Source organism: Lutra lutra, chromosome 10 (assembly GCF_902655055.1).
Source record: "Lutra lutra chromosome 10, mLutLut1.2, whole genome shotgun sequence".
NCBI lineage: Eukaryota > Metazoa > Chordata > Mammalia > Carnivora > Mustelidae > Lutra > Lutra lutra.
In genome coordinates this window covers 8,841,201-8,867,064 of record NC_062287.1, presented here as the reverse complement: position 1 = coordinate 8,867,064, position 25,864 = coordinate 8,841,201, and the positions used below count along the sequence as shown (strand labels likewise).

General features: G+C 41.6%; 2 protein-coding genes across 6 annotated transcripts in view; both read right to left on the bottom strand.

The window, feature by feature from the left end:
• DLAT (dihydrolipoamide S-acetyltransferase) overlaps nt 1-16,889 on the bottom strand; it is a 31,836-nt gene extending 14,947 nt beyond the window's left edge. Inside the window, exons 1-7 of the mRNA XM_047747496.1 lie at nt 16,279-16,889; nt 15,689-15,790; nt 15,258-15,382; nt 14,946-15,099; nt 12,055-12,181; nt 10,157-10,344; nt 8,582-8,735 (exon numbers count right to left, since the gene is read on the bottom strand). Coding sequence (XP_047603452.1) covers nt 8,582-8,735; nt 10,157-10,344; nt 12,055-12,181; nt 14,946-15,099; nt 15,258-15,382; nt 15,689-15,790; nt 16,279-16,887 — 1,459 coding nt within the window. The 5' untranslated portion in view covers nt 16,888-16,889. The remainder of the gene's footprint in view (nt 1-8,581; nt 8,736-10,156; nt 10,345-12,054; nt 12,182-14,945; nt 15,100-15,257; nt 15,383-15,688; nt 15,791-16,278) is intronic.
• A 1,743-nt stretch (nt 16,890-18,632) lies between these two features.
• Nucleotides 18,633-25,864, bottom strand: part of DIXDC1 (DIX domain containing 1) — a 76,306-nt gene continuing 69,074 nt past the window's right edge. For all 5 annotated transcript variants that reach the window (XM_047747484.1, XM_047747485.1, XM_047747488.1 and 2 more), the window contains 3 exons: nt 24,298-24,403; nt 23,211-23,319; nt 18,633-21,979 (listed from right to left, as the gene is read on the bottom strand). In XM_047747484.1, the coding sequence (XP_047603440.1) occupies nt 21,899-21,979; nt 23,211-23,319; nt 24,298-24,403 (296 nt within the window). In that variant the 3' untranslated portion in view covers nt 18,633-21,898. The remainder of the gene's footprint in view (nt 21,980-23,210; nt 23,320-24,297; nt 24,404-25,864) is intronic.

Below are 25,864 nucleotides of genomic sequence, written 5' to 3'. Positions count from 1 at the left end.
TTAAAAGGAGTCTCGTTGTATGCAGTTCATCCCAACTCCTTTCCTTCATTATGAAAAACGAGTTGGCTACGATTGTGTTTATCCTCGCCCGGAGCTCTAGAACAGAGGTAGCAGTACCCCTATTAGATACCCCGCCTTTATAAACAACAGAAACCATGACCTCCCTTTACCACCAAGGCAGATCTGCCACAGGCCCTCGAGAGAAGGAAACCTGCAGTATCACCTGCCTTGGGTTGGGCTTTAGCCACCCAAAGGAATTTCCTACCAGGACTCAGCTGAAATCCATTAAGTCTTTTTGCCTACCTCACGAAGAAGGCACAACAGGCCATCATAAAGCAATATGGTTTAAAGGGAAGAACAGCAGAAAGAGTAAAAAATGTAGGGTTGTCGTCAAATATAAATTAAAAGACTAGAGTCACTTAATCTCTGCTGGTCTTTAGTCTCACCTTTAGTTTAAAGATACAGTATCAGCCCCTGCTCAAAGGAAGGTTGTGAGGATAAAATGGGATAGTGATGTGAAAGTACTTTGCTTCAAATAAACAGGAAACATCTAGGAGTAGCTATGAGACGAATCAAACTGATTATTAGGGTGTAGACTTTAAAACAGTTTCTCCCCAAATGATTACATTTTGGTCACATTTGCTAAGTCATCTGTCTCTGCAAGGAGGGCAGGGAGACTGGAGACTGAGTTTAACAACTCATGGCCAAGGATTTAAATAACCACTCTTCTGGGGTGACTGGGTGGCTTAGTGGGTTAGGCCTCTGCCTTCAGCTCAGGTCATGATCTCAGGGTCCTGGGATCCAGCGCCGCATCTGGGTCTCTGCTTAGCAGGGAGCCTGCTTCCTCTTCTCTCTCTGTGCCTGCCTCTCTGCCTACTTGTGATCTCTCGCTGTCAAATAAATAAAATCTTTAAATATGTGTGTGTGTGTGTGTGTGTGTACACAAAACCACTCTTCTTACAGAAACCTCCAAAAAAACTCTTTTATTTTATTTTTTTTAAATATTTATTTATTTATTTGACAGACAGAGATCACAAGTAGGCAGAGAGGCAGGCAGAGAGAGAGAGAGAGAGAGAGAGAGGAGGAAGCAGGCTCCCTGCGAGCAGAGAGCCCGATGTCGGGCTCGATCCCAGGACCCTGGGATCATGACCTGAGCCGAAGGCAGAGGCTTTAACCCACTGAGCCACCCAGGTGCCCCCAAAAAAACTCTTTTAAAAATAAGATTTGGGGGCGCCTGGGTGGCTCAGTGGGTTAAGCCGCTGCCTTCGGCTCAGGTCATGATCCCAGGTCCTGGGTTTGAGCCCCACATCGGGCTTACTGCTCAGCGGGGAGCCTGCTTCCTCCTCTCTCTCTGCCTGCTTCTCTGCTTACTTGTGATTTCTCTCTGTCAAATAAATAAAATCTTTAAAAATAAATAAATAAATAAGATTTGGAGCTTCTGGATTGGTGAACACATCAGCGTGCTAGGAGGGTGGTACTCCCCGAGAAGGCATGGAAGCTCTGCTCCCATCTCCCCTACAACCCTTGTCCTGTGCATCTCTTCTACTGACCACTCCTGTGTGGTATCCTTTACAATAAACTGGTAATGGTACACACAGTGCTTTCCTGAGTTGTGTGTGTCGTTCTAGTGAATTCGCACACTTGAAGCAGGGATCTTGGGAACTGCTGACTTACAGCCAGTGGGTCAGAAGTATGGGTGGTCCCCAGGACTTGCAACAGGCATCAGAAGTTGGGGCAGTCTGGGGTGCCTGGGTGGCTTGCTCATTAAGCGTCTGCCTGTGGTTCAGGTCATGACCCCAGGGTCCTGGGATCAAGCCCTGCCTCTGGCTCCCCGCTTAGTGGGAAGCCTGCTTCTCCCTCTCCCACTCCCCCAGCTTGTGTTTCGTGTTCCCTCTCTCACTGTCTCTCTCTAATAAATAAAATCTAAAGCAAACACAAAACAGAGGGGCAGTCTTGTGGGACTGAGTCCTTAATCCTGTGGAGCCCGATGTTAATTCTGGAGCGTTAGTGTCAGAACAAAATTCAAGTGCGACACCCAGGTGGTGGCAGAGAACTGAGTGTTGGTGTGGGAAAGACTATCTGGTGACAGAGATGGCGGTCAGAAAACACACAATCATTGATCCTCTCAACTCACTTATTCTAGACCGTTCCCTCCTACTGCAAAACTTCTTCAACCTCACCAAGACCCCCACTCCACTGCCTCGACTGCTCTCATCATCATTTTCCTATCATCTTCTCTTCTTCCTCACCCCGCTTACACTGTGGATAGTGGTTAAACTTATTCTCTGGCCAAACTCTAAAGTGTCTGTCTTCTCAATGCCAACATCAGAACAGCTTAATGCCGCTGGGGACAAAAAAGTGCACACACAGGGGTGCCCCCATAGCTGAGTCAATTAAGCATCTGACTTTCGATGTCAGCTCTGGGTTTATCTCAGAGTTGGGAGTTCAAGCCTTGCCTCATCCCTGCATGGAGCCTATTTAAAGAAAAAAAAAGTACACTTAGCTGACTGATTATACTCTAAATTCAGAGCCACAAACCTGAGGTAGGAATCTTTTTCCATTTCTTTGTGTCACCTTCAATTTCATTCATCGGTGTTTTACAGTTTTCAAAGAACGGATCTTTTACTTCTATAGTTAGGTTTATTCCTACATATCTTACAGTTTTTGGTATAACTGTAAATGGAATTGATTCCTTGATTTCTCTTTCTGCTGCATTATTATTGGTGTATAGAAATGCAACAGATTTCTGTATGTTGATATTGTATGCTGTGATGTTACTGAAATCATGTATCAGTTCTAGAAGAATTCTGGTGGAGTTTTTTGGGTTTTTTAGATAGAGAATCGTAACATCTGTAAATAGTGGCAGTTTTACTTCTTCCCTGCCAATGCGGGAATTGTTTTTATTTCTTTTTCTCTTTGTTGTCTGATCACTGAGGCTAGGACTTCCAATGGTGAGAATGGACATCGTGTCTTGTTCCTGACTGTAGAGGAAAAGCTCTCAGTTGTTCCCCACCAGAGATGATATGAGCTGTGGATTTTTCACGTATGGCCTTTTTTTTTTTTTTAAAGATTTTATTTATTTATTTGAGAGAGAGACAGTGAGAGAGAGCATGAGCGAGGAGAAGGTCAGAGAGAGAAGCGGACTCCCTGCGGAGCCAGGAGCCCGATGCGGGACTCGATTCCGGGACTCCAGGATCATGACCTGAGCCGAAGGCAGTCGTCCAACCAACTGAGCCACCCAGGCGTCCCACGTATGGACTTTTTGATGTTGAGGTATGTTTCCTCTACCCCTACTTCTTTGAGGGTTTAAAAAAAAATACTTTATTTATTTGACAGACAGAGATCACAAGTAGGCAGAGAGGCAGGCAGAGAGTAAGGAGGAAACAGGCTCCCCGCTGAGCAGGGAGCCCGATGCAGGTCTCGATTCCAGAACACTGGGATCATGACCTGAGCCGAAGGCAGAGGCTTTAACCCACTGAGCCACCCAGGCACCCCCAGAATGTGGAATATATCATGCCACTGCCTTCTGGCCTGCCAAATTTCTGTGGAGAAATCTTCAGCTAACCTTAGGGGTCTTTTCTTGTAAGTTAGGGACTTCTATTGTCTTGTTGCTTTTAGGACTTTTTTTTTTTTAATCACTATATTTTGCAAATTTAACTACAGTATGTCTTGGAATTGGCTGGCTTTTATTGATTTTCATGGGAGTTCTCTGTGTCTCCTGGATATGGATGTCTGTTTTGTTCCCCTGACTACAGAAGTTTTTAGCTATTATTTCCTCAAAACTTCTGCCCTTTTCTCCCTTCTTCTTCTTCAGGGACTCCTATGATATGAATGTTACTATGTTTGATTGAGGCACTGAGTTCCCTAAGTCCACACTTATGATCCATCATTCTTTTGTTCAGCTTCATTATTTTCCATAATTCTAACTTCTGTATCACTTTTTTTTTAAAGATTTTATTTATTTATTTGATAGAGAGAGAGATCACAAGTAGGCAGAGAAGCAGGCAGAGAGAGAGGAGGAAGCAGGCTCCCCGCTGAGCAGAGAGCCTGATGCGGGGCTCGATCCCAGGACCCTAGGATCATGACCTGAGCCGAAAGCAGAGGCTTTAACCCAATGAGCCACCCAGGCGCCCCTAACTTCTGTATCACTTACTCATCCTTCTGCTTCTTCTGTCCTAGTGGTCATTCCATCCACCTGGTTTTGAATCTCAGTTACTACATTTTTCATTTCTGCCTGATTGTTTTTTTAACTTTTACATCTGCAGTCAGGGTCTCCCTGATTTTTTTTTAAAATTATTTATTTATTTGACAGAGAAAAACAGAGAGAGAGAGAGAGGGAAAGGCAGCGAGAGAGGGAGAGGGAAAAGCAGACTTCCCGCCAAGCAAGGAGCCAGATGCGGGGTTCGATCCCAAGACCCTAAGATCATGACCTGACCCACCCACGTGCCCCATCCCTGATGTTTTCCACGCTTTTCTCAAGCCCAGCAAATCCTTACGATTGTGGTTTTAAATTCTCCATCAGGCATATTATTTATATCTGTTTTTATTTGTTTGTTTGTTTTAAAGATTTTATTTAACACAGAGAGAGAGATCACACAGAAAGGCAGGCGGGGGGGGGGGGGGGGCAGGCTCCCTGCTGAGCAGACAGGACCTTGAGATCATGACCTGAGCTGAACAGCAGAGGCTTAACCCACTGAGCCACGAGGGTGCCCCTGTATCTGTTTTGATTAGATCTCTGGCTGTGACCTTTTCTCGTTCTTTCTTTTGGGAGGAATTCCTCCATCTCTGCATTTTGTCTAGGTCTCTGTCTTGTGTGTGTTAGAAAAGCCTGTTATATTTCCTGCTCCAGAGAGTAGTGGCTTTAAGAAGAGGTCATACAGTGGCACTTCAAGGAGTGTCTCTAGTGTGCCGCATGCACTCTGCTGCTGTGTGTGTGTGTTGGCTGCTCTATCCATCAATCCTTGCCTGAAGTGTTTGGACCTTGGTCGGGGTATAGCGAGTTTCAACTAGGTGTGCTCTGATCCATTTGTTAAATGAGACCTGATGCTACCTGTTACTAGAACTGAACGTTTGCAGAACTCTATGGTCAGGAGATATGGTACGTGAGAGTATCTCTGCTGATCTTCTGAGGAAGGGACCTGTTGCACTGGTTCTTAGGTGCACTTGCCTGAGAAACGCAGTACCAGCAGAGCACAGGGGGATGGGACTTGGTGTAAGTGGGTTACACAGCAAGCGCTGGCACTGTGCTATTTACTGAAGTTGGTTTATGCTGAGGAGTAGGGGAGGGAAATGGCAGCGGCTGGCTCTTTTTCTTCCCATAGAGGTAACGCCACGTCTCAGAGATGCACTCCAAGAGCTAACAAGTGTCTCTCCATATGCCTTAGGAGATCCTCAGATCGCACCATTGGCCCTGGGGCTGCTTGCCTGCCTGCTGTCCAAGAACAGGGCACTGTTCTCAGGTGTCTATCCTAGCCAAGACTGTAGACCTCAAAACTCCAGTCTTTGAGCCCCGCTGGTTGCAAAAACTCATGAAAATCAGCCCCTCTCGTTTTTCCAGCCAATGGCTTTGGGAAAGTATTCCCCTGTATGTATCCCTGTGCACTCCGTTCTCTTGCCTCTCTTCACAACCACGGCTCCCCTCTGCAGTACCCATGGTGTTTCTCCCCCAAACCACATCTCCTTGCTTCCTACTGTCCTTAATGCTGCCTCTTCTCTCCGTCTGGTTGCTCAGTTTGTTCTATCAGTCCTCACGTTGATTTCTTGGATATTCAGAATGATCTGATGTATCTAGCTGTATTCAAGGGATAAGACAAGCCTAGGGTCCACCTACCACCATCTTAGCTCCTACCCTCCATAGCAAAGCTTTTTGAACAAATGTGCACAATGCTGTTTCCATTTCTCTATCCATTTTCTCCTTTTCAGTATGCCCAGACAGGCTTCCAGCACACCTCTGTCTTGAAATAACTGCTGTCAAGTCCCCATGTATCATCCTTGACTAAGTTCTGTTGATTCTGTCAAAAATGTATCTCGAAGCTCTCATTTCTTTCCATTTCCACTCTGACCATGCTTGTCTAAGTCACCACTTCGGTTCCAGCAACAGCATCTTAACAGCACCTTAATCTTGGCTTTCATTTAACGCATTTGCACAAAGCCGCCAAAATGATCTTTTTGTAAATCATTTTATGTCACTTCTTTGTTTTAATCCTTTAGTGGCCTCCTGCTGTGCTTTAAATAAAATTCAAATTCTACCATGACCTGTCAAGTCGTTGTTCTCACCCCTATGTTTCTTTCCAATCTCACCACCGCCTGCCACTAGACCCTCTGTTTGCTACGCTCCATTAACACTGGCCTCCTTTATGTTCCTCAAACATGGCAAACTCTCTCCCACTTCAGATTATGTAGTACTGGTCTCTCTGTCCCCAGTTCTTCACACGGCTGGTTCACAGCTGGCTCCTTCCCATCTTTCAGGTTGGATCAAGTGTTACCTCATCAGAAAGATCTTCCCCAACCACCATATCTAACAGCAGTCAGGCTGCACATACAGTCACACTGTCCCTCAACAGTGTATCACTTGGTTTATTCTCTCAACATTTGGATCATCCTAGGTAATCACACGTTATTTTCATTATTATAGCTAATACTTATATATGCTTTCTATTTTTTTTTTTAAGGTTCTATCCATTTATTTGATAGAGAGATCACAAGTAGGCAGAGAGGCAGGCAGAGAGAGAGAGGGAAGCAGGCTCCCCACCGAGCAGAGAGCCTGATGCGCAGGGCTCAATCCCAGGACCCTAAGATCATGACCTGAGCCGAAGGCAGAGGCTTTAACCACTGAGCCACCCAGGCGTCCCCATAATACTTGTATATGCTTTCTATGTACAGGCACTGTTTGTTAACTTAGTTCACCCTCACAACATAGAAGGCATTATTTTTATATACAAATGAAGAAACTGAGACATAAAAAGTCACACAGGTAGTGTACAGCAGAGCTGGGGTTCAAATCTGAGCATTCTAGCTCGAGCCATACTCTTAGCTACTATGCTGTACTCTCTGTTTAACTCTTTATTTTTCTTAACATAAGCATCTAAAATTGAAATCTTGTCTATCTTATGAACAAGTGCTGCACAGACAAGACTCAATGAATATTGGTTTAAATAATAGTAAATGAATCGCCTAACTCTAATTGCCTGACTTTGCCACTTATATCTTTGGTACAGCACCAGTGTTGCTAAGTATCTCATAAAAGATCCTTCTTCACCTGTCTAAAGTCTTTGGATATAATTATTAACCCTCCTCTATCCTTAAAATTTACTCTGAGTAAATTTACTCCTCTATCCTTAAAATTTACTCTGACTTACACTGCTGTCCCTAATGCTAGTCACATACACATAAAAAATGGCAATATGCCAGTGAAATAACATAAAGATGGAAAAAAGCATCTTCAAATATTGTTAAGAATCCTCTGAAGGCCAAAAAATTTACAATATTCTATTCTTATTCTTAGGGACTATCTTGCCTTCTAACCACAAAACAACAGACAACAGAGAGATGATAACCAGCACTGAGGGCCCACAGCTGGGCAGCTGGAGAAACCACCAGATTCAAATTGGAACCTTACTACTTAACAGAAAGCAAGACCCCTTAAGAGTATTTTCATATCCAAAAAAATGATGAATGATAATTCTTACTTCAAGAAATGTCATGCTAAATGTGGCAATTCAGTGACTAGCTCATAGCAGTAGCCATCAAACCAGGCTTCAGGATGAGTAATTTCCCCTTCTCCAAATAAGTATCCTAATCACCTTACATTACATTTCAGCTCAAAAACATTCATTTAAATGCCAGGTGATAATATTAATATGAACAGAACTACAACTTCTTAGTATCTATTATACTCTAAATATTGTCCTAAGCCCTTTGCCTGTTTTAATATACATTATTATTTCAGTTTCACAAATGGAAAAGCAGATGGTTTAAGTAATTCACCTACAGACATACACAAGTTAAGTAATTCACCTAAAGTCTTAACACACAGAAGATGATAAAGCCAGAAGTAAACCCCAGATGGTCTGATTCAAGACCTCATGCTCTTATCAGTAAGCTATACTTTCTCTTTGGGGAGAAAAAAATATGAATTAGATATTTTCCTTTGCCCTCAAGGAACTTCAGTTTTATATTTTTTCATTCGAAGTCTTTCAAATCACCCCAGGTTTCTGTTTTACGCTGCGCACTGCTGGATTCAGTCAGCCTTGCAGCAACAGAGATTTCTTATTACACAGTCAAGTCCAAAAACTCAACTCTGCTGAACAAGCACATTACACTTGCACTAAAAATTAAGCAGGTCCCATGAACTGAGGAAAAAAAAGGCTATCCACATTATATAAGCGGATCCTAGATAAGCTAAACACGGCACATTAAGTTTCCCTACCTGTGGTGGCAACAAAGGAGATTACTTCCCTCCTTCATCCTTTTCTGCACCATTCCAAATAAAATGACTATACAGACTTATCCTTTCTGGACTTAAGAACAAATCTCAAGTAAATTTTATGTTTACAACCCCATTCCGTAGAGACGAACTTACCTTTTACTTGTGTAAGATCAATCCCTTTCTCTGCTGCCAGTTTCTTTGCAAGTGGGCTAACAAACAACCTTCCCTTAGGTCCAGCAGGAGCAGCTGGGCGGGTGGCTGAAGGTGTAGGCGCTACAGGTTGGGGAGTTGGAGGAACAGGGGCCACCTTTTGAGAAAAGTTACAAACTGTTAATTTACCACTAAAGACTGGTCTGAGAGATGAAGAGCTTACATTTATTAAGAAATCAAAATAACTTCTATCTTATGCTTATTTTTCCTACTTAACCAACATAATATAGCATATGAAGAGTAATTATGTCAAAGAACCATGTTCTCTTACTCCCTGATAACATGGAGAAACATAGGATTTAACACTGCTAATCAGTATGTAATATCCTTATAGACTTTCTTTACTTTCATCTCTTGCTGTGCCTTCATTCTCATTCTCTTTCATGACCAACATGATTTTGTTTTTACTTAACCTCATTTCAAAATAATAAATTACGCTGGAAGTTCCATGTTGAAAGTACCTTAAGTAACTACTACTGGCCACCTCCCCACAAATGTAGGGAAGTCAGAAATCAAGTTTTCTCTGACAGAAATGTGTACTTCGTCTAAACTCACATGATTCTAACACCTACAGAAGCCTCATCACAGAGCTATCTCAGCCTGGGGTGCATACAGTACATTATAGGTATACAGCATATACTGTATAGCATATAACGACAAGACTAGCATCTATGCAAAACAAGCCATGTGATGTCAAGGTTCTAATATATTATAAAAATAAGCTTGACCCAGCATAAGTGAATACCAAGAGTACTGACAGTAACAAAGATTAACTGACCCTCCGACAATATGAGTTTGAACTACACAGGCCCACTGACACATGGATTTTTTACAGCACAGTACTATAAACGTATTTTCTCTCCCTTACAATTTTAATAACATTTTCTCTATTGTGGTTTAAGAAAACAGCATATAATATGTATCATATACATATACTATACAAAATATGTGTTAATTGACTGTCTACTGTCTACATGGTCAGTAAGGCTTCCAGCCACCAGTAGGCTTATTAGTTAAATATGGGCGGAATCCAAGGTTATACACAGATTTTCAAGTGCGCAGAGTTGGTGTCCCAGACCCTATGTTGTTCATGAACAACTGTATACAGTAACGTCCATATGCATATCTATACCTAAAGCAAAAAAAAGAGCATGTCACCTCGGCTTTGTTCTTAGCAGGACTCAAGACAGCAGGGAGAAAAAAAAAGCTTCAAGGATCCAACAACTGACTATTAGGGGGAATGGTGCACTGCCACATACCTCCACAAAAGCGATCTTTTTTTTTTTTTTAAAGGTTTTTAAAAATATTTTAAGTAATCTCTACACCCAACATGGGGCTCAGACTCATAATCCCAGGTCAAGAGTTGTAGCCTCTACCAACTGAGCCAGCCAGGCGCCCCTAACCATCTCATTTATAGAATCTTGAGAGCTGGAAGGAACTTAGAATATCATCCAACCTAATCCCTCAATTTAGAGATGAATAAGGTAAGTGTTACCTCAATTCTAGAAGCATACCTACCGGAGGTGGGGTAGATGGTGGTGCTTGTGGTTTTAAATCAGTTACTTCAGTTGGCCTATAGTCAGCAAATGCTGGTATATCTTCCTCTTTTTCTACAATGATACAAAGTGGGGTTCCTAAAGGGACATCTCTTGTGCCTTCAGGGATCAGGATTTTTGCCAGGTAACCCTCTTCCTGTACTTCAAAACCTTAAATAGAAAGAAAAAAACATTATGGAATTTAAAGGACTCTACTATCCCACCAAAGCACAGTTTTAAGTAAAAAACTCTTCTAACTAGCTATATAACTTTTTGTGAGTTAACGTCTCTATGTCTCAACTTCTTTAGCTACAAAGTGGGGGTTACAATAATACCTACCTCACAGTAATGTTATAAAAATTATTAATTTTCAAGTACTTAGAAACAGTACCTGGGACAAAGTAAATACTAAATAAACAACTGTTAAATAAAACTATGAGAGACTTAGACAGTAGTTAGTTCTAAACATTTTCTTAAAAACATCTTTAAGGGAAGCTGCTATGTAGACCCATAAGACTCCAAGATGACATCAACTGTACCAATATGGCATCAGCTGTACTTTTAAAAATCAGAACCACATGGATGTTAAATTAAGGGAGCTACTAAAATTGACAGTGATATGGGATTATGCCCTTAAAAGTATCTCTGGAGTTTTTCAAAGAGGTTATATTTGGTATTCAACTAAATATTTCAGTGTGAAGAAACATGGCATTACCAGGGTTTCTACAGTGTTAGAGAGAAGAGAACTCAAACATGAAGTGTTACAAAAGTAAAACTAAAAGATAATGCAGAGAACCATTTTTGCCTTGCAGACCTCTTGGCTTTTTGTGTTGTGCCCCTCCCTGACAAAATTATCTTTGATGAAAACTTCGGTTTTCCAGTTAAGAATTAATATCCAATAAAAGAAGTTAAAAAAAAAAAAAGACTCCAAGGCCACAAGAGAGTTTAAAGAATTTGACAAAGGCAACGCTTCTCCAGTGACTATCAGAGTCTCTAGAATACCATCTCTATAGCAATTCCAGTATCCAAGTTAAAAGGGAAAGCAGATCTATTGTTACCAAGGGGTTCTGTTTGTTTCTAAGAAACAGAATCCTTTCTTCTAATAAAATCTTTTGGTTGGAACACAATATGTGAAAAGATAAAAAGGAGTTGCCCTGGTGGAAGTTGGGGAGAGGGGCAGGGAAAGCAGAGTCCTGTTCACTAAGTCTCCTTTGCCTCACGGTACCATCAAGGAATCATGAGGTTTGAAGAACACAATCTAAAAGCCACCACTGCGGAGGATGCTCAGAATCACCCACCGCACCTTGGGGACTAGACAGGAAACAAATAGATCTACTAATATCTATAAATATTAACACAAATAATAGGTGGGCTTTGTTCTGAGCATAAAAATGAATCAGAAAGGGAATATATGGAAATGGAATATGCTGTGTGAACAGGTATATACATATTTTATCAGTCACTCTCAACTATGAAAACAATCCAAACCCTGGTTTCGGTTTTCCCTCAAAGTCATCTTAAATTCTTTGTTATTTTCCTGCCTAGAAAGGAATTTTCTCCTGTTTCCTTTTCTCCTCCCTTGCCCACTTTAAAGAACAGCAGGGCTGAAATAGCTTCTCAGTAACACAGTAAGACTAAGAAGCAAACTCTAGATAAAAATCATCTCTAAGTTGACATATCTTTGATTCATTAAGAGTGCAGTGTGGCATTGACAAATTCCACTACATACACTTCTGTCATGACAGAGTCTATTCCAGGAAATGAATCCCCAAAATTAAAATTTTTCATGTTATCACTCACTCATTATAGGATAGGACGGCAATCCTCTTCCCTCATTGGAAAACTCAGTGCCTCAACCATTAAGAGCTGAAGAAATCTCACCTATAGTGGCCTTGTCAGTCTCTATCTCTGCCAATAAATCTCCTTCACTTAGCTTCTCACCCACTTTTTTTTCCCATCTCTGAACTGTGCCCATGGTCATGGTGGGAGAGAGGGCAGGAAGAACCACCTGTAGAAACAAACACATATTATTGCCTAATACTACAAAGCCTTGGACACAGTGGCACTTAGCTTCAATAGTTTTATGGAATGATAGTGACTCTGGCGATCCAAATTCCCATCTGCCTGATGCCCTCATAAGAGCAAAAGATCCGTGCCTCAATAGTGCTCTACCATTTGAATCACCCTCCAAATCCTAAGATTTACAATATCAGTGATACTTTGACCCGCCCCCCCCAACCAACATTAAAAGCAAGGGGTTAACTAGGAATGATTTCTTTCTAGATTGTCAAAATTAATTCCTCAATTACATATCTAAGCAGAGCATCTTTTCATCTTTTTTATCGCTTAGATTAAGCTAGAATTTTTCATTTTCACAGAATGATCTTGGTTTAGACTATTCCATTAAAATTTTGCTGTGTTCTGTATTAGCATCTATCTTTTCACTCAGAGGAAACGGCATTTCTCCTAAACTTCCCAGATACCTTTCCAAGATAAAAAGATTATGTAAAATTATACACCAACAAACTGGACAACCTAGAAGAAATGGATAAATTACTAAAACATATAACCTTCCAAAACTAAATCAGGAAGAAACTGAAAATTTGAACAGACTGATCAATGAAATGGAATCAGTAATCAAAAACTCCCCACAAACAAAAGTCCAGGACCAGATGGCTTCCCAGGTGAATTCCACCAAACATCTGAAGAGTAGTCAATAAGAGAACGAAAAGTTCTAAATTCATTCTACAAAACCAACCCTGATACCTAAACCACCAATAACAAATTTAAACAAACTACAGGCCAATGTCTCTGATAAACATAGATGCAAAAATCCTTAACAAAATATTAGCAAACTGGATCTAACAATACATTTAAAAAATTCACCACAATCAAGGGACTTATTCCAGGGATGCCAGAGTGGTTTAATATTCACAAATCAATGTGATATACCACATTAATAAGAGAAAAGATAAAAAAACAAATGATCATTTCAATAGATGCAAAAAAAGCATCTGACAAAGTACAACATCCATAAACGATTAAAAACTCTCAACCAAGTGGGCATAGAGGGAACATACTGAACAAAATAAAGGCCTTATACGATCTACAGCTAATATCACACTCAGTGGTGGGAAACTGAGAGCTTTCTCTCTAAGATCAGGAATAAGGGTATCCATTCTCACCACTTTCATTCAATATAGTATTGGAAGTCCTGGTCACAAGCAATCAGACAAGAAAAAAAAAAAAGGCACCCAAATTGGTAAGAAAAAAGTAAAATTTTAACAATTGCAAGAAAAATAAAGGAAAGAGTCCCTTCCATCCCAATAAGATCTGAACATCAGACTGGCTGATTTCAATGAAACATTGCTTTGCTACTCATATGGCTTGTGTGTCCACTGAATTTGGATGCTTACCCAGTTATTATGGGTTTTGTTTGCTATCTTCTCAGTTTTTTATATCAGTTAGCAAGAGGATTATTCTGAGAGAAAATCATTTCAATTAATGTCTTGGGAAAGAGAGGAAAAACAAGAAAAACATAACTCTACTTAGAAAATATTTTTTAAATGTTTTTCTTGTTCAGAATTTGTCATCTCCATCTACTACTTCAAAACCAGTGGAGCCAATAATCTCTATACAGATCTTAAGACATAATTAAAATACAACTGTAACGCTTGCACACAAAGCCACAGACATAAAATGGGAGAGAAAGGAAGTGTGTCTTATGTACTAAGAGAAGAGTTTACTGAACAGGATGAAACAAATGTGTGACCTGAACACCACACAAGACTTCACAAGTGGCTATTAAAAGACCAGGGAGAAGAATATTATGCCCCAAAAGGAAAATGATTCCTATACAGCAATTTCTACAAATAAACTAAGTGAAAGAAAAGTTTTAGTCTTAATCCTTTAGAAAAAGGCCAGTTGCTTTTTACCAATTTCCAATATCCAAAACACGAATATACATGGGATAACCATAATACCTAAAAAACCACTGTAGTTTCTTAGAAAGGGATTTATTTAACAGAACCAACTGCGATTATATTTATTGCCTTCAACTCTTTAGTCTATTCTACACACTTTGTCGCCAGTTTCCTCATTTATTAATATTATGGAACTAGTTCATGTGCTCTTTTTTTTTTTTTTTTAAGATTTTATTTATTTATTTGACAGAGAGATAGAGAGAGCCAGAGAGCACAAGCTGAGTGAACAGCAGAGGGGGAGGGAGAGGCAGACTCCCCGCTATGCAGGGAGCCCAATGCGGGGCTCGATCCCAGGACACTGCGATCATGACCTGAGCCAAAGTCAGACGCTTACCGACTGAATCACCAGGCACCCCTAGTTCACTCACTCATAAAAAATAAACATCACATGTCAAAGGAAAACACCAACTGGGGACTTTTATTCAATGGACAATACTACAGGCCACTAAACACTCTCTACTACAAGGAGTAGGTATTAGTACAAATCATCCTCCAAACCTAATACAATGTTATTGAATGAGAAATGCCAAGCATTATCCTACCTACTCTACTCAGGCTGAGAAAGTTTAAAGGAATGTCCAAGTTCAAACACCTAGAAATAATGACTAGGAATAAAACTGTCAATTTTAATGTTTAAATCCCTATTTACTTCTTTTTTTTACTCTCTATTTACTTTCAAATGACAAGAGCTAGCCATATTTAATGCCAGCTTCCAGGATGTAATGGCCATATATGAAAAATAACGAATAATAAACTTTCTAGAGCGAACACCCAGGGGCTGAGCCTCACCTGCATGTGAGTGGGATATGAGCTACCGGGAGCCTGAGCAGAAGGTGTAGGTGGAGAAGCAGGGGCAGCAGGGGTTGGTGCTGTAGCTGCCTGTGGGGTAGGTGCTGCTGAGGAATCCAATGTGTAATTTTTAAAGGCCTCAATATCCTCAGGCCTATGGAAGAGAAAGAATGTGTAAGTACAGGAGCTTATAAAGCAGATTTAGCACCCACAACAGTAGTCTCAGAAGCCTATAACTCCTCCTTTCTCAATCCTAGGTCAAAACACTCCACTAAGCACCTAAGTTCCACAAATTACCAAGGCACTACTCACTTTTCAACTGTGATACAGATGATCGCTCCAACTGGAACATCTCTGGTACCTTCAGCAACCAGTATCTTTGCCATGTAACACTCCTCCAGGCTCTCAAACCCAACAGTGGCTTTATCAGTTTCAACCTTTTAACACAAAGCAGCAGCTTAGGCTTAATGCTACCAGTATGAAATTTATTAGACTGTGCCTGGAATCACACAGTTCAACAGTCATGTGAAGACAAAGCCTCTATTAATAGACCTGAAAGGAATTAGTTAAAAATCAGCCTGGCTAGCTGCTGACAACTTACCTAACCAACCTTCTCTAATATCAAGTTGTAAAAAACATCTAAGTTTCTCAAGCAAAAGGGATAATTACCTATCTGAAAAGCTAACAGTCAGTTGAGCTAAGCCAGTTCCTTCTAACTCGTTTCCATGTTTTAAATAACTTACCTCTGCAATTAGTTCACCCTCATTGATTTTTTCCCCTTCCTTTTTTTCCCAACGGGCTATGGTGCCTGCCTGCATTGTGGGGGAAAGAGAGGGCAACGGAACCTGGGGGAGAAAAAGGAGAAACACTACATTTAGAAAACGCTATCTCTCAGTCTGGCTTAATGCTTCATTCAATTGTATTCAATGCACAGAGTGTACTGAGTCCCGTCCCACGCCGGGCACTGGGGATAGAAAGGGAGTTCCTGCCACCAGCTCTGCAGTGACAGGGTTCCTACTCCACAGTCCCGTGGAACTGGCAGAGCACATAACTCAGCAGACATTCCACAAATAGCCTCAGGTTTGGAGCTTATTTCTATGGAATAGATCAAGAGACGGGAGCCTGGAACTCTTCCTTCAATGGAATAAATACATCAGGAGAGGTAAAAAAAAGCTCAAGAGCCACAGCAAGGCTGGGTTTTGGAGAAGAGACAAAAGACATACACTGGGAACGGGTTGGAAGATCACTGAAGCCTCAGAGGGAGGATTCCGAGGCCAAGAAGTCTGCCCTGAAGGACAAACGGGGTCCCGCGAAGGGCAGGACTGGGGCTCACCTTCTGATGCGGGGGCAGGCTATACCAGCGGCGGCTGGACGATCCCAAAAGCTGCAGCAGGAGGCGATCCCTCTGTGTGTCCCTCGAGCTGGGGCTCCAGCCGCAGAGTGCCCGGACCCTGCCATACCCCATGGTCCCACTACTGCAACAAGCCGGACCCGCACCAGCCCGCGGAGCCAAGCACGGAGCTCCCGGGTCCTCCCGCAAGGCCGCCCACCGAACCCCGAACCCCGCCCTTGGGGCCGCATTCTGGGCCCGTCGAGCACAGACGCGCCACATAATGCCAGCAATCCCCACACCCCAAAACCAACGCCGTCTCCGGAGTGACCTCTCCAAGAGCAGTGTGCCGTTGCCGTCAGCCGCGCCGCACGGCCGCACATTGTCGTAAAATAGGCTCCGAGGATTCACCGCACCCCTCCCCAGCCCAGAAATGGGTGGAACGTCCGCTTTTCCTCCAGGGAGTAGGGGAAAGGGTGGCCGGCAGCGAGTGGGGTAAACTATTTTCCACCCACAGGGGCAGGGGCGTTCCAGCGGAGCCAATGCAGGCGCAAGTTTGGGAAAAATAAGACGCGGAGAGGATTTAAGGTAGAGGGGTCCTAGGAGAGGCATTTCGGGGGTCCCCAAGTTTTGAGAAAAGCCGGGAAGGGAGCCGGAGGCCCAGGGCAGGGTCACGGAGCTGTCGGACGGGATCTGGGCGTTCTGGTGATGTGCAGACCGCCCCTGCCGACCCAGCCGTGGCCACGTTGGGGGCCTCGCTCCGCGTAACCCGCATTAAGTTACAAAGGCTTAATTTCGGGTTTGTAGCATAACCGGAAATCAGAGTGAACAGGTTTTCCAGCCAAATGGTGTGAGGGGCAGCCAAGCCGAAGATTCATTCCTCCATTAAGGTGTGCTGTAGCAGGACTAAGCATTTATGCTGTGTATGAAGATACAAGTTTTCAAAACAGATTTACGTTTCTGACTTACTATAGAATGCCCTTAAATCGCAAAAAGCTTTATTATGCTTGAAATACTTCGTACAAAATAGTTTGGTATACCGTCCGGTAAATACTGGAAGTTGAAGCATGTCATTTGAATTAATAAATGAGAAGTTATCTACATTTGTTAGGTATACTTCTATTGTAGGGTTATCATGCTACAAGCGAAAAATACCTCATTTCTGGGCCGAGGGTGGCATTAGATTAGGAAGAAGCACGTGCTGTATTTATATCTCTAAGTCCCCATTGTACAGATGGTCAGAACACGAAGAACACAAGAAATAGGAAAAACCAACATGTGAAAATATGTTCAACCTTGCTAGTAATTAAACATTTGGAAAACTGAAACAGCCAGGAGGCACTATTTCATACCTACTAAAGTAGTAAGCTTTTTTTAAAAGGCAAAAATACCCAGTATTGAGATTGCAGTGCAGTAATAAATTATGAAAATGTTTTGGTGATTTTGAATTGACCAGGATACCTTACTACTTCCACTGTACTGGAATTTAATAACTGGATCTAAATCAGCCTTTGTATGATACTGTCTTCAGTTTGCTGATCACTTCCGTAGGTAGGATTGCTTAAACCTGGGTTTGTTATTTTTCAGTGCATAGCTGGTTTTTATTTGAATATACTTTTGACAGGTGTAGTTAAATCACAGGAGGGCACAGCTCAAACAGTCCAGGGTGTAAGTTTACCCCAGAGGTGTGGTAGGAATTCTTAAGGTTTTCAGGCCTGAGAGAATAGGTCTGAACTCCCCTGAACAGATTGGATAACAGAAGTCAAGGAAAAGGAAGGCTCAAGACTCTAGGGTTTGAAGTAGAGAAACGTGTAGAATGGTGACAACCAATAGGAAGTGGGTAGATGGAAAGAGGAATTACTGGGTATGAAAGTTCTTTACATGCTTAATTTTAACATAATGACCTAATTAAAATGGCTTGTAATTAATAGTTGAAAATATGTAATTCCAAGTCAAGTAAAAGCTCAGGACTAAAAACATAAATATATAAAACGTTTAAATTGAAGTGATACATGAAGCTGACCTAAGTCTTAGGAAGGCAGCTTTCAAATTAATTTGGAAATTCTGGTTCTGAGTACAGCTTGTACTCAGGTTTTTATTTGTTTGCACATTTATATGATTTCAAAAGAAGTGCTAAATCAGTGAATTTTCTTTGACAATAACAATGTGTTTTGTGCTTACATTTGAAATGCCAATGGTAAAATATCTATAGTCATAAAGTAATCCTTATCTCTGCTCCCCAGGTAATGAGTAAATACGCTACCAGGGAGATCACTTGAGGAAATTGACTTGCACTAAATGTAAATGGCTTTGCTGATTAATTTCAGTCGATAAACACAAGTGAAAACGATTCAGTATTTAGTTTGCAAACTCCATTTTATTCATGGTTTGTTTCTGCTTTTTTTAAAATTAGTTCACAAATCTGGTACATACAGGCAGTTAAAACTGGTTATCACTTTGATAATCAGAAGCCTCTGGTATAACACAGTCTTCATGAAAACAAAACAGGGAGAATGCATGGTGGTAATCTCTATGAAAGCAATGGTTGCAAACATCCATGTTTCTAAGAAAATATAACTTTACATATATATTTTAAGCAAGCTATACCTCTTACATAAATTCAGACAATAGGAGTGTGCAATCATAATGCTTATTTTATGGAAAAAATGAAAATTATTATAATTATGACATAAATGCTCTTAAGTAATTAGAGTCCTCTTGGATTGGATGTAAACATAAAGATATTTTCCCTAATTTACAGCCATCCTGGTCAAAAAGAGCTGAAATGTTAATCAGTAAGTAGGAAAGCCATTAACTAAGTTTAATCCAAATTCTTTAGGTACAAATTGTAAAGTGTTCCAATTCCAGCTAATTTAGGGAACTGAGTGAGAATAGTCATCAGTTTTTAAATGACGACTTTTGAAGGAATTGAGCTTTTTCTAAGCTAGTTTTTGTGAGAGGATCTTTTTTTTTTAATCTCATAGGTTTAGAGGTTATTTTATGAACTCCAAACATTCTAGTTCCTCAGTTTTTTAAAAGGAAGAGAATTTCAGTGTTTGGATGGACTATCCCACACAAATGTCACCTGGGGACAATCCTTGGAATAAGTCAAGAGGCTTCAAGGACAACCAAAGTGTAACAAACAGGAATCGATTTAAACCCGAAGGAATCAATGCACACACTTCTCGGACGGTTCGTGTCTTTAGAAACTGGAATGGGGAGTACCAACACACTCTACACAAAAATTACTGGAGCGACATCCTGTAATGGGGGTGTTTAGTTATTACCCGTGGCATATGAGATTAATGAGCTAAAGGGGAAAAAACTATCTCATTTTCTCCCCTGAACTCAACTTCAGCTTTCTGTGGAGGCACTGAGGCCATGCAGCTCCTCTTCCAAAGGACAGAGATATAAAAGCCAAATAAGGTAGAGGACTTTGAAATTTTTCTCTCATTTAATTTTCTCTGAAAAGCTAAATTCTACATAATGGTGAGAATGTTTGCTCAAAGAAAACTGACAAGTAAAAACTAACTTAAGAGACAAATATTTAAGATAAATTGTACTGGAAATACAGTAACGAATTTTGGCCTAATAACCCTCATGCTGTCTAGCATGTCTAGCAAAACACTAAAATTCATGCAACAGAGAAATTGGTGACATGAGGACCTTTCCTCCAGACTTCCGGGGTGGGGTGGGGGGTGAAGGTTCAGAATATCCTGTTTTCTTCTGTTTGCTTTCGTAATGAATTATTCTTGCTTTTGACTGACTTTCCCAGTCACTTCCAATGAGAAATTCTTCAGTAGGAGATCAAGTAAACTTACTGAAAGATATCAGATATCTTTTGAGCTCCTTCTGTATGCTAGAGGAGCAATCAAAGAGATTACATAAAACTACCTCCACTACCAAAATGGCAGGTAGAATTAGAACCAGGAATCAGTTGTCATTAATATACTTGTAATAAAATAAAGCTTGTTCTGAAACCACAAGGGTAAGAAGAGAAGAGCCTTATAAAAGCTACTGGGTTCTCTAGAAAATGGATACAGTATATAGAATGTGAGAACATATAGAACTCACACTCGAGTTATAAAAATAGACATGGTTCTCAGACAAAAACAAATGAGTACAAAAGAATTCTCCAAACATGAACTATTTTAAAAGACACATTTATATAAAACAACAAAATGTCATTTTAGAGCTCCAATGAGTAGTCTGTTGAAACAGCTGGAAAACGGAGATGAACTAGAGACAGACAGGTCAAGAACCCAGAACTGACTTGTCTGACTCTCCTGGTTGGCAGTGTACATTGGTCACAGGCCGACTGCTTTTGGGAATGAGTATTTGTGTGTGTGTGTGTGTGTGCATATATATGTATATACATACATACATATATATATATATATATGGCTGATTAGTTGATGGTGCTTGGTAAATGACTGAGAAAACCCAAGTTATTAAGTCATCTCTGGAAGTTTAACTCTTTTCTCTTAGCTTCTACACTTGACAGTGTTGCACGTGAGAAAAGATTCTAGGGTTTTTTTAACCCAGAATCAACCCTGCCATTCACAACTCATGCTCCATGCCCCATGGCCTATTGTGCCCTAAAGGATCAACCTAGACTAAATACATAATCGAAAATAACTTGAAATGAAGAGGGGCAGACCAGTAACTCATGCTCAGTACTCATAAATTACAAACACTGAAATGAACGGTCTCCTTTTGACTGCAACGGAGACACCATGAGTTAAAGGAAGTCATGAGAGAAAGAAAGTCAAGGAAATATGGGTAGCAGCACCTTTCCATACCCGCCTAGATTTTTAAGGAGACTTTAACTCCTTATTCCTTTCAAACACAAAGTTCGTCAGTTGGAAGGGGGAAAAAATGGCTCTACGGTGGAAGAGTCCCCAGAGAAAACTAGCAGTACATGAAATGTGCCCTCTGTGGGCTAAAGGACAAGTTGCAGAACCAGTTAAGACACAAGAGGCAACCCAAGGTCTTACTTCATCATGGTTTTAGCGAAGTATAGCACAACATGGGCAGCCCTTTTTCCATCCAATCAACAATTCAGCACCATCCATGCCCGGTCCAAAAACTTCCTGAAGAGTGGGCTTTCATCTTTGGTACCACCTCAGGAGTTCCTCTTGGTTTGCAATAGCTGCAAAGAAGCAAAAAAGCTGGTACCTTTGCCTTGTCTGTGAGTACAAATGCTGGGACTCTGATTGCTGCAACCATTGAGGCCAATTAAAGTAATACTGTAACACACAGGAGTGATGCATCCAATTCCCAGTTTCCAGATAATAGCAGCCATGCCCCGACAGGAGCGGGATCGTCCATTCCCACTGGTTAAGGCCTTCGGTTTGTTGTCCTCAGAGTAGAATAAAACACTGTGTTCCCACGGACAAGGAACTCCAGATGAACCCATGGTCTACAGGTGGACAGGGATTTTAAGTACCACATAAGCCAGGCACAGAAACAGTACTGGCCTGGGGCTGTCACACTTGGAGAAGCTTCTTTTTTGGCAGCACAAACTAGAAACTTCTTTGTGTATTCTGGTTTTAGTCCTCTTTCCTGAGTGAAACAGCCAGGGGGTGCCAAGTTCCATGAGCTCCCAATCCAATACTCAGCATTAATTCTCTCCATGGTCTTCTTCCACCCAGGCGACAATTTTCCCTTCCCACCCAGGGATGGCATCATCGTCGTGAAAAACCTAGAGGAAGAAAAAAAAGCCAAGACAGGGAATCGGTCTAGACGGCTGCTGCTGATAAAACTAAGACCTCGGCACAGAGGATAAAGAACATACAGAGGAAAGCCTTAAGTTAGAGTCTACGTCCCTTTTGTTTCGTCCCTAAAGTTATACCTAAACTTAAAAATGTATACAAATGCATACATATATATATAATATATATATATAAAATATTTTTAACATATGTTATTGTATTTTGTATAATAGATTATGTGCATAATATATAATACAACATATACTATATCCTATATTATTATATATTATTAAAATTACAAAAAAAATTTAAAAAATAAAATAAAATTACATAACATTCTTATATGATACATATATAGTTTTTTTAATCTATGAAATGGTAAAAGCATCTCTAACCTTGCTTTGTTTATAGAGTTTGATTAGGATTAATAAATTACTAACCATACAGCACTTTAGGGTGCTTAGGAGAAAGCAGTAGTATATGTATTACAAAAATGAGAAAGGGTAAAATTTTGGTCCCAGGTATCGTAAAGAAAGGGTTAGAAAGAAAACCAAAAGAACAGGCAGTTCTTTTTATTCATTCATTCAGTTTTCTAAGCCACTAATAGAACAGGGCTATTAAAGCATTTCAGTGTGGAAATAATTATGAAATAAAACATTGGCTTTAATCACAATGTGATTATGTAAGAACCCAGAACTCTCTTCCCTATATTTGGCAGATGGATTATAAAGAGAAGCGTAGGCTAAGAAAACAGTCAAGGAGTTGAGAATAAGCAGACATGACTTTCCAGAAGTTACTCATTTTAATTATCTGAGAAACTGCCATCCCGATATACAGTTCCACATATTCATGCCTGTTTGTTTATCTTGCTCAACACAGGAAGCAGAAAAGTTTCTAAGATTTAGCTACAGACAGAGAAGGGACCCCTTCAAGCCAAGCTTCCATTCAAGCTTAGGTCCTTTTATTTTCACTAACAAAACTTTCTTTTTAAAATAAAGCATTCTGTCCCAGTTTGTCAAAGCGATTAAGTCCTTGAACCGAGGAAGCTGCCAGATCCTTGTGCATTCCCTGACCACATCCGTCTAGGGTAATCAGATGGGCCTGAGGCTCTGGGAAACTCCTCTGACCTGGGGAGGGAACTCGGGTACTGGTCGCAGAGGAGGCGGCTCTGGGGTTCAGGAACCAGCAGTAATACCACCCAGCTCCCCAGGGATTCTGTACCTCCTCTTTGACAGTGCCAAACTCAGGATCCAGCGCTTTGAAGTGGTAGCGGTGATTTCCCTCCCGGTCAATAGCTGCTTTAAAATCCTTTAGTGTCACCTCCCCCAACCTGCAACAAAAGGCGAGAGCACTGAGACTGCTTCTCATTAGGCTGGGAAGATGAGATGTTACCTTTAAAGCCAGGCCCCTGCCAAAGACTCTCCAGGCAGAAATGACATGGCCTTGTTAGGTCCCCACCCCTGGGAACCCAGACAATTCTATAGCAGAGGTTAGGGAGCCACCAAGAGGGAAGAAGAATAGCATTACGGACGGGGTGCTCTGAAAATTTAAAACAGATGTTTGTGTTCCAGCAGCAGCCAGATCGCTTTTGTCTGTTTTACTCTGGAAATCAGACACCATAAGATCTCTGAAATCTAATTGGCTGAACTATCAATATGTCTAAGTTCTCTTGATTTCCTTCTTTGCAACGATATTCCAACTCTCTAGGCTGGTAGAGTTAAGTCAGACATCACCATCTTCATCTTTCTAGCTTCAGAAAGCTCCCTGTTAGCCCAGACCAACTAAGCAAACTCTCCCAGGAGAGGGACAACCTATTACCTCTCTCAGCTGTTGGTTCCAGAGCTTAAAAAGTCTTCCTTTCAAAGCCATTTATTTACCTTACAAGGGAGTATAAAGGTATGTTTGAAGGTTTTTAACATGAATTCTCAATTGCTTAGATGCAATCCTCAAACAGGACCGAGATAGATGAGTAACAGCCCTGGAGGGCCAGGCTGCAACCCACGGCTACCAACGGGAAGTGTTTTGAACCCTTACAAAATGATTTTTCCTAACTCGGAACAAAATTGTGCATCAGGATTGGAAGCCCTATTACTGCGTCTATACTTTGCAGCAGATCATGACTTGTCCCTTACAACGCCACTGGTTAGCGGTGACACTGTAAGTAGGATCCCAATCTGTATTCTTCCTACACCATACTGTTCCTCAAACACCTCTCAGCTCGTTCAGTGGGAGGTAACCCGAGTCCGCCTCCTGTCACTACTTTGTCCTTTCAAAAAGTGAAAGAGAAACCGCGATCCTGGAATCTCACCTCTTTGGTATGTTGACCATGAAGGGTGTGAGTGACCGGTCAGTGAAATAGAGCACTTTCGTGCAGGTGCTGCTGACAGCCGGGGAGCTCTGTGAGTGAGGCAACCCTGCAGTCAGAGAGAGACGCCGAGGTCAGAGCTTGCTCCCAACGCCGCCTCATTCCCAGTCATTCGAAGTGTTCCAGGAGCACGAAGCTGCCTGGGGTCACAGCGCAGCCTCCACACCATTGCAAAACACCAGCCACGTCCGTGGGGTGTGATCCACGGGAAGTCACCCCTAGGGCGACGAAGCCAGGAGGAGGTGCTTTGGGCACGGACACTATCATGAGGCCACCACTTCTCACCCATTCCAGGTACTTCTCCCAGGGAACAACGAGGGTCCCGACAGGCAGTGAGTGTTGCTCAGAGACAAAAGAGGTCAAAGAAGCCAGGCAAGATCTCAACTAAGGGAGAAGGGACACAGCGCAGGAGGCGCAGACATTGCCAACTTGTAGACAGTGTAGAGAACGCCCACGCAATTCATGGAGAGACGTGAGCAGGAGCAAGAACCACAGAGCAAAGCGACCTTAGAAACTCAGATCCCAAGGGACTTCATGCTTCGTTGAGAAAGGTACAAAACCTATCTCATCCCTTAGCTACACAGGATCTGTATGTGTTGGTCCCATGGTTTGTTTGGTTTTTATTTTTTTAAGATTTTATTTATTCATTTGACAAAGAGAGAAAGAAAGCACACAAGCACAACCAGAGGGAGAGGCAGGCAGAAGGAGAGGGAGAAGCAGGATTCCCACAGAGCAGGGAGCCCGATGCGGGGCTGGACCTGGGACCCTGGGATTGTAACCTGAGCCAAAATTAAGAGTCAGCCGCTTAACCGACTGAGCCACCCAGGCCAGGTGCCCCGGTCCCATGGTTTTTAACTCAAATTCCTTGGTCTGCATCTTCTCTATGCTTTATACAGGTACTTATTAAAAAGTTTAATTAAGGAGTACTTATGATAATGCCTTTAATAGGAGAAAAGACTAATTAGAAATTTTTATCATAAGAACCAAAAAACAGGGGCGCCTGTGTGGCTCAGTGGGTTAGGGCCTCTGCCTTCGGCTCAGGTCATGATCCCAGAATCCCGGGATCGAGCCCCGCATCGGGCTCTCTACTCCGCAGAGGGCCTGCTTCCTCCTCTCTCTCTGTCTGCCTCCCTGCCTACTTGTGATCTCTCTCTCTGTCAAATGAATAAATAAAATCTTTAAAAAAGAAAAAAAAGAACCAAAAAACAGTAATTACTGTACCTTAAAATCTGATTTGTTATATTAAAATCTCCATTGCCATCCTATCTCCGTATATTTTCTTAACTTATTCTAGGTATTTCAGCATCCTTGTCATATGAGTTTACTCTCAAGTAGATACTGATTGACTCATAACAGTATTTTTCTTGCTTTTGTGGATGTCTTATAACTTCTTACTGAATATTAGACATCATGTATATGATGGTAGAGAGTGACTTACCAAATATTTATGTTTAGAAATAGGACCACTGCTCGTTCTGCCAGGCCACAGTACTAGGGACAGTTAATCTGG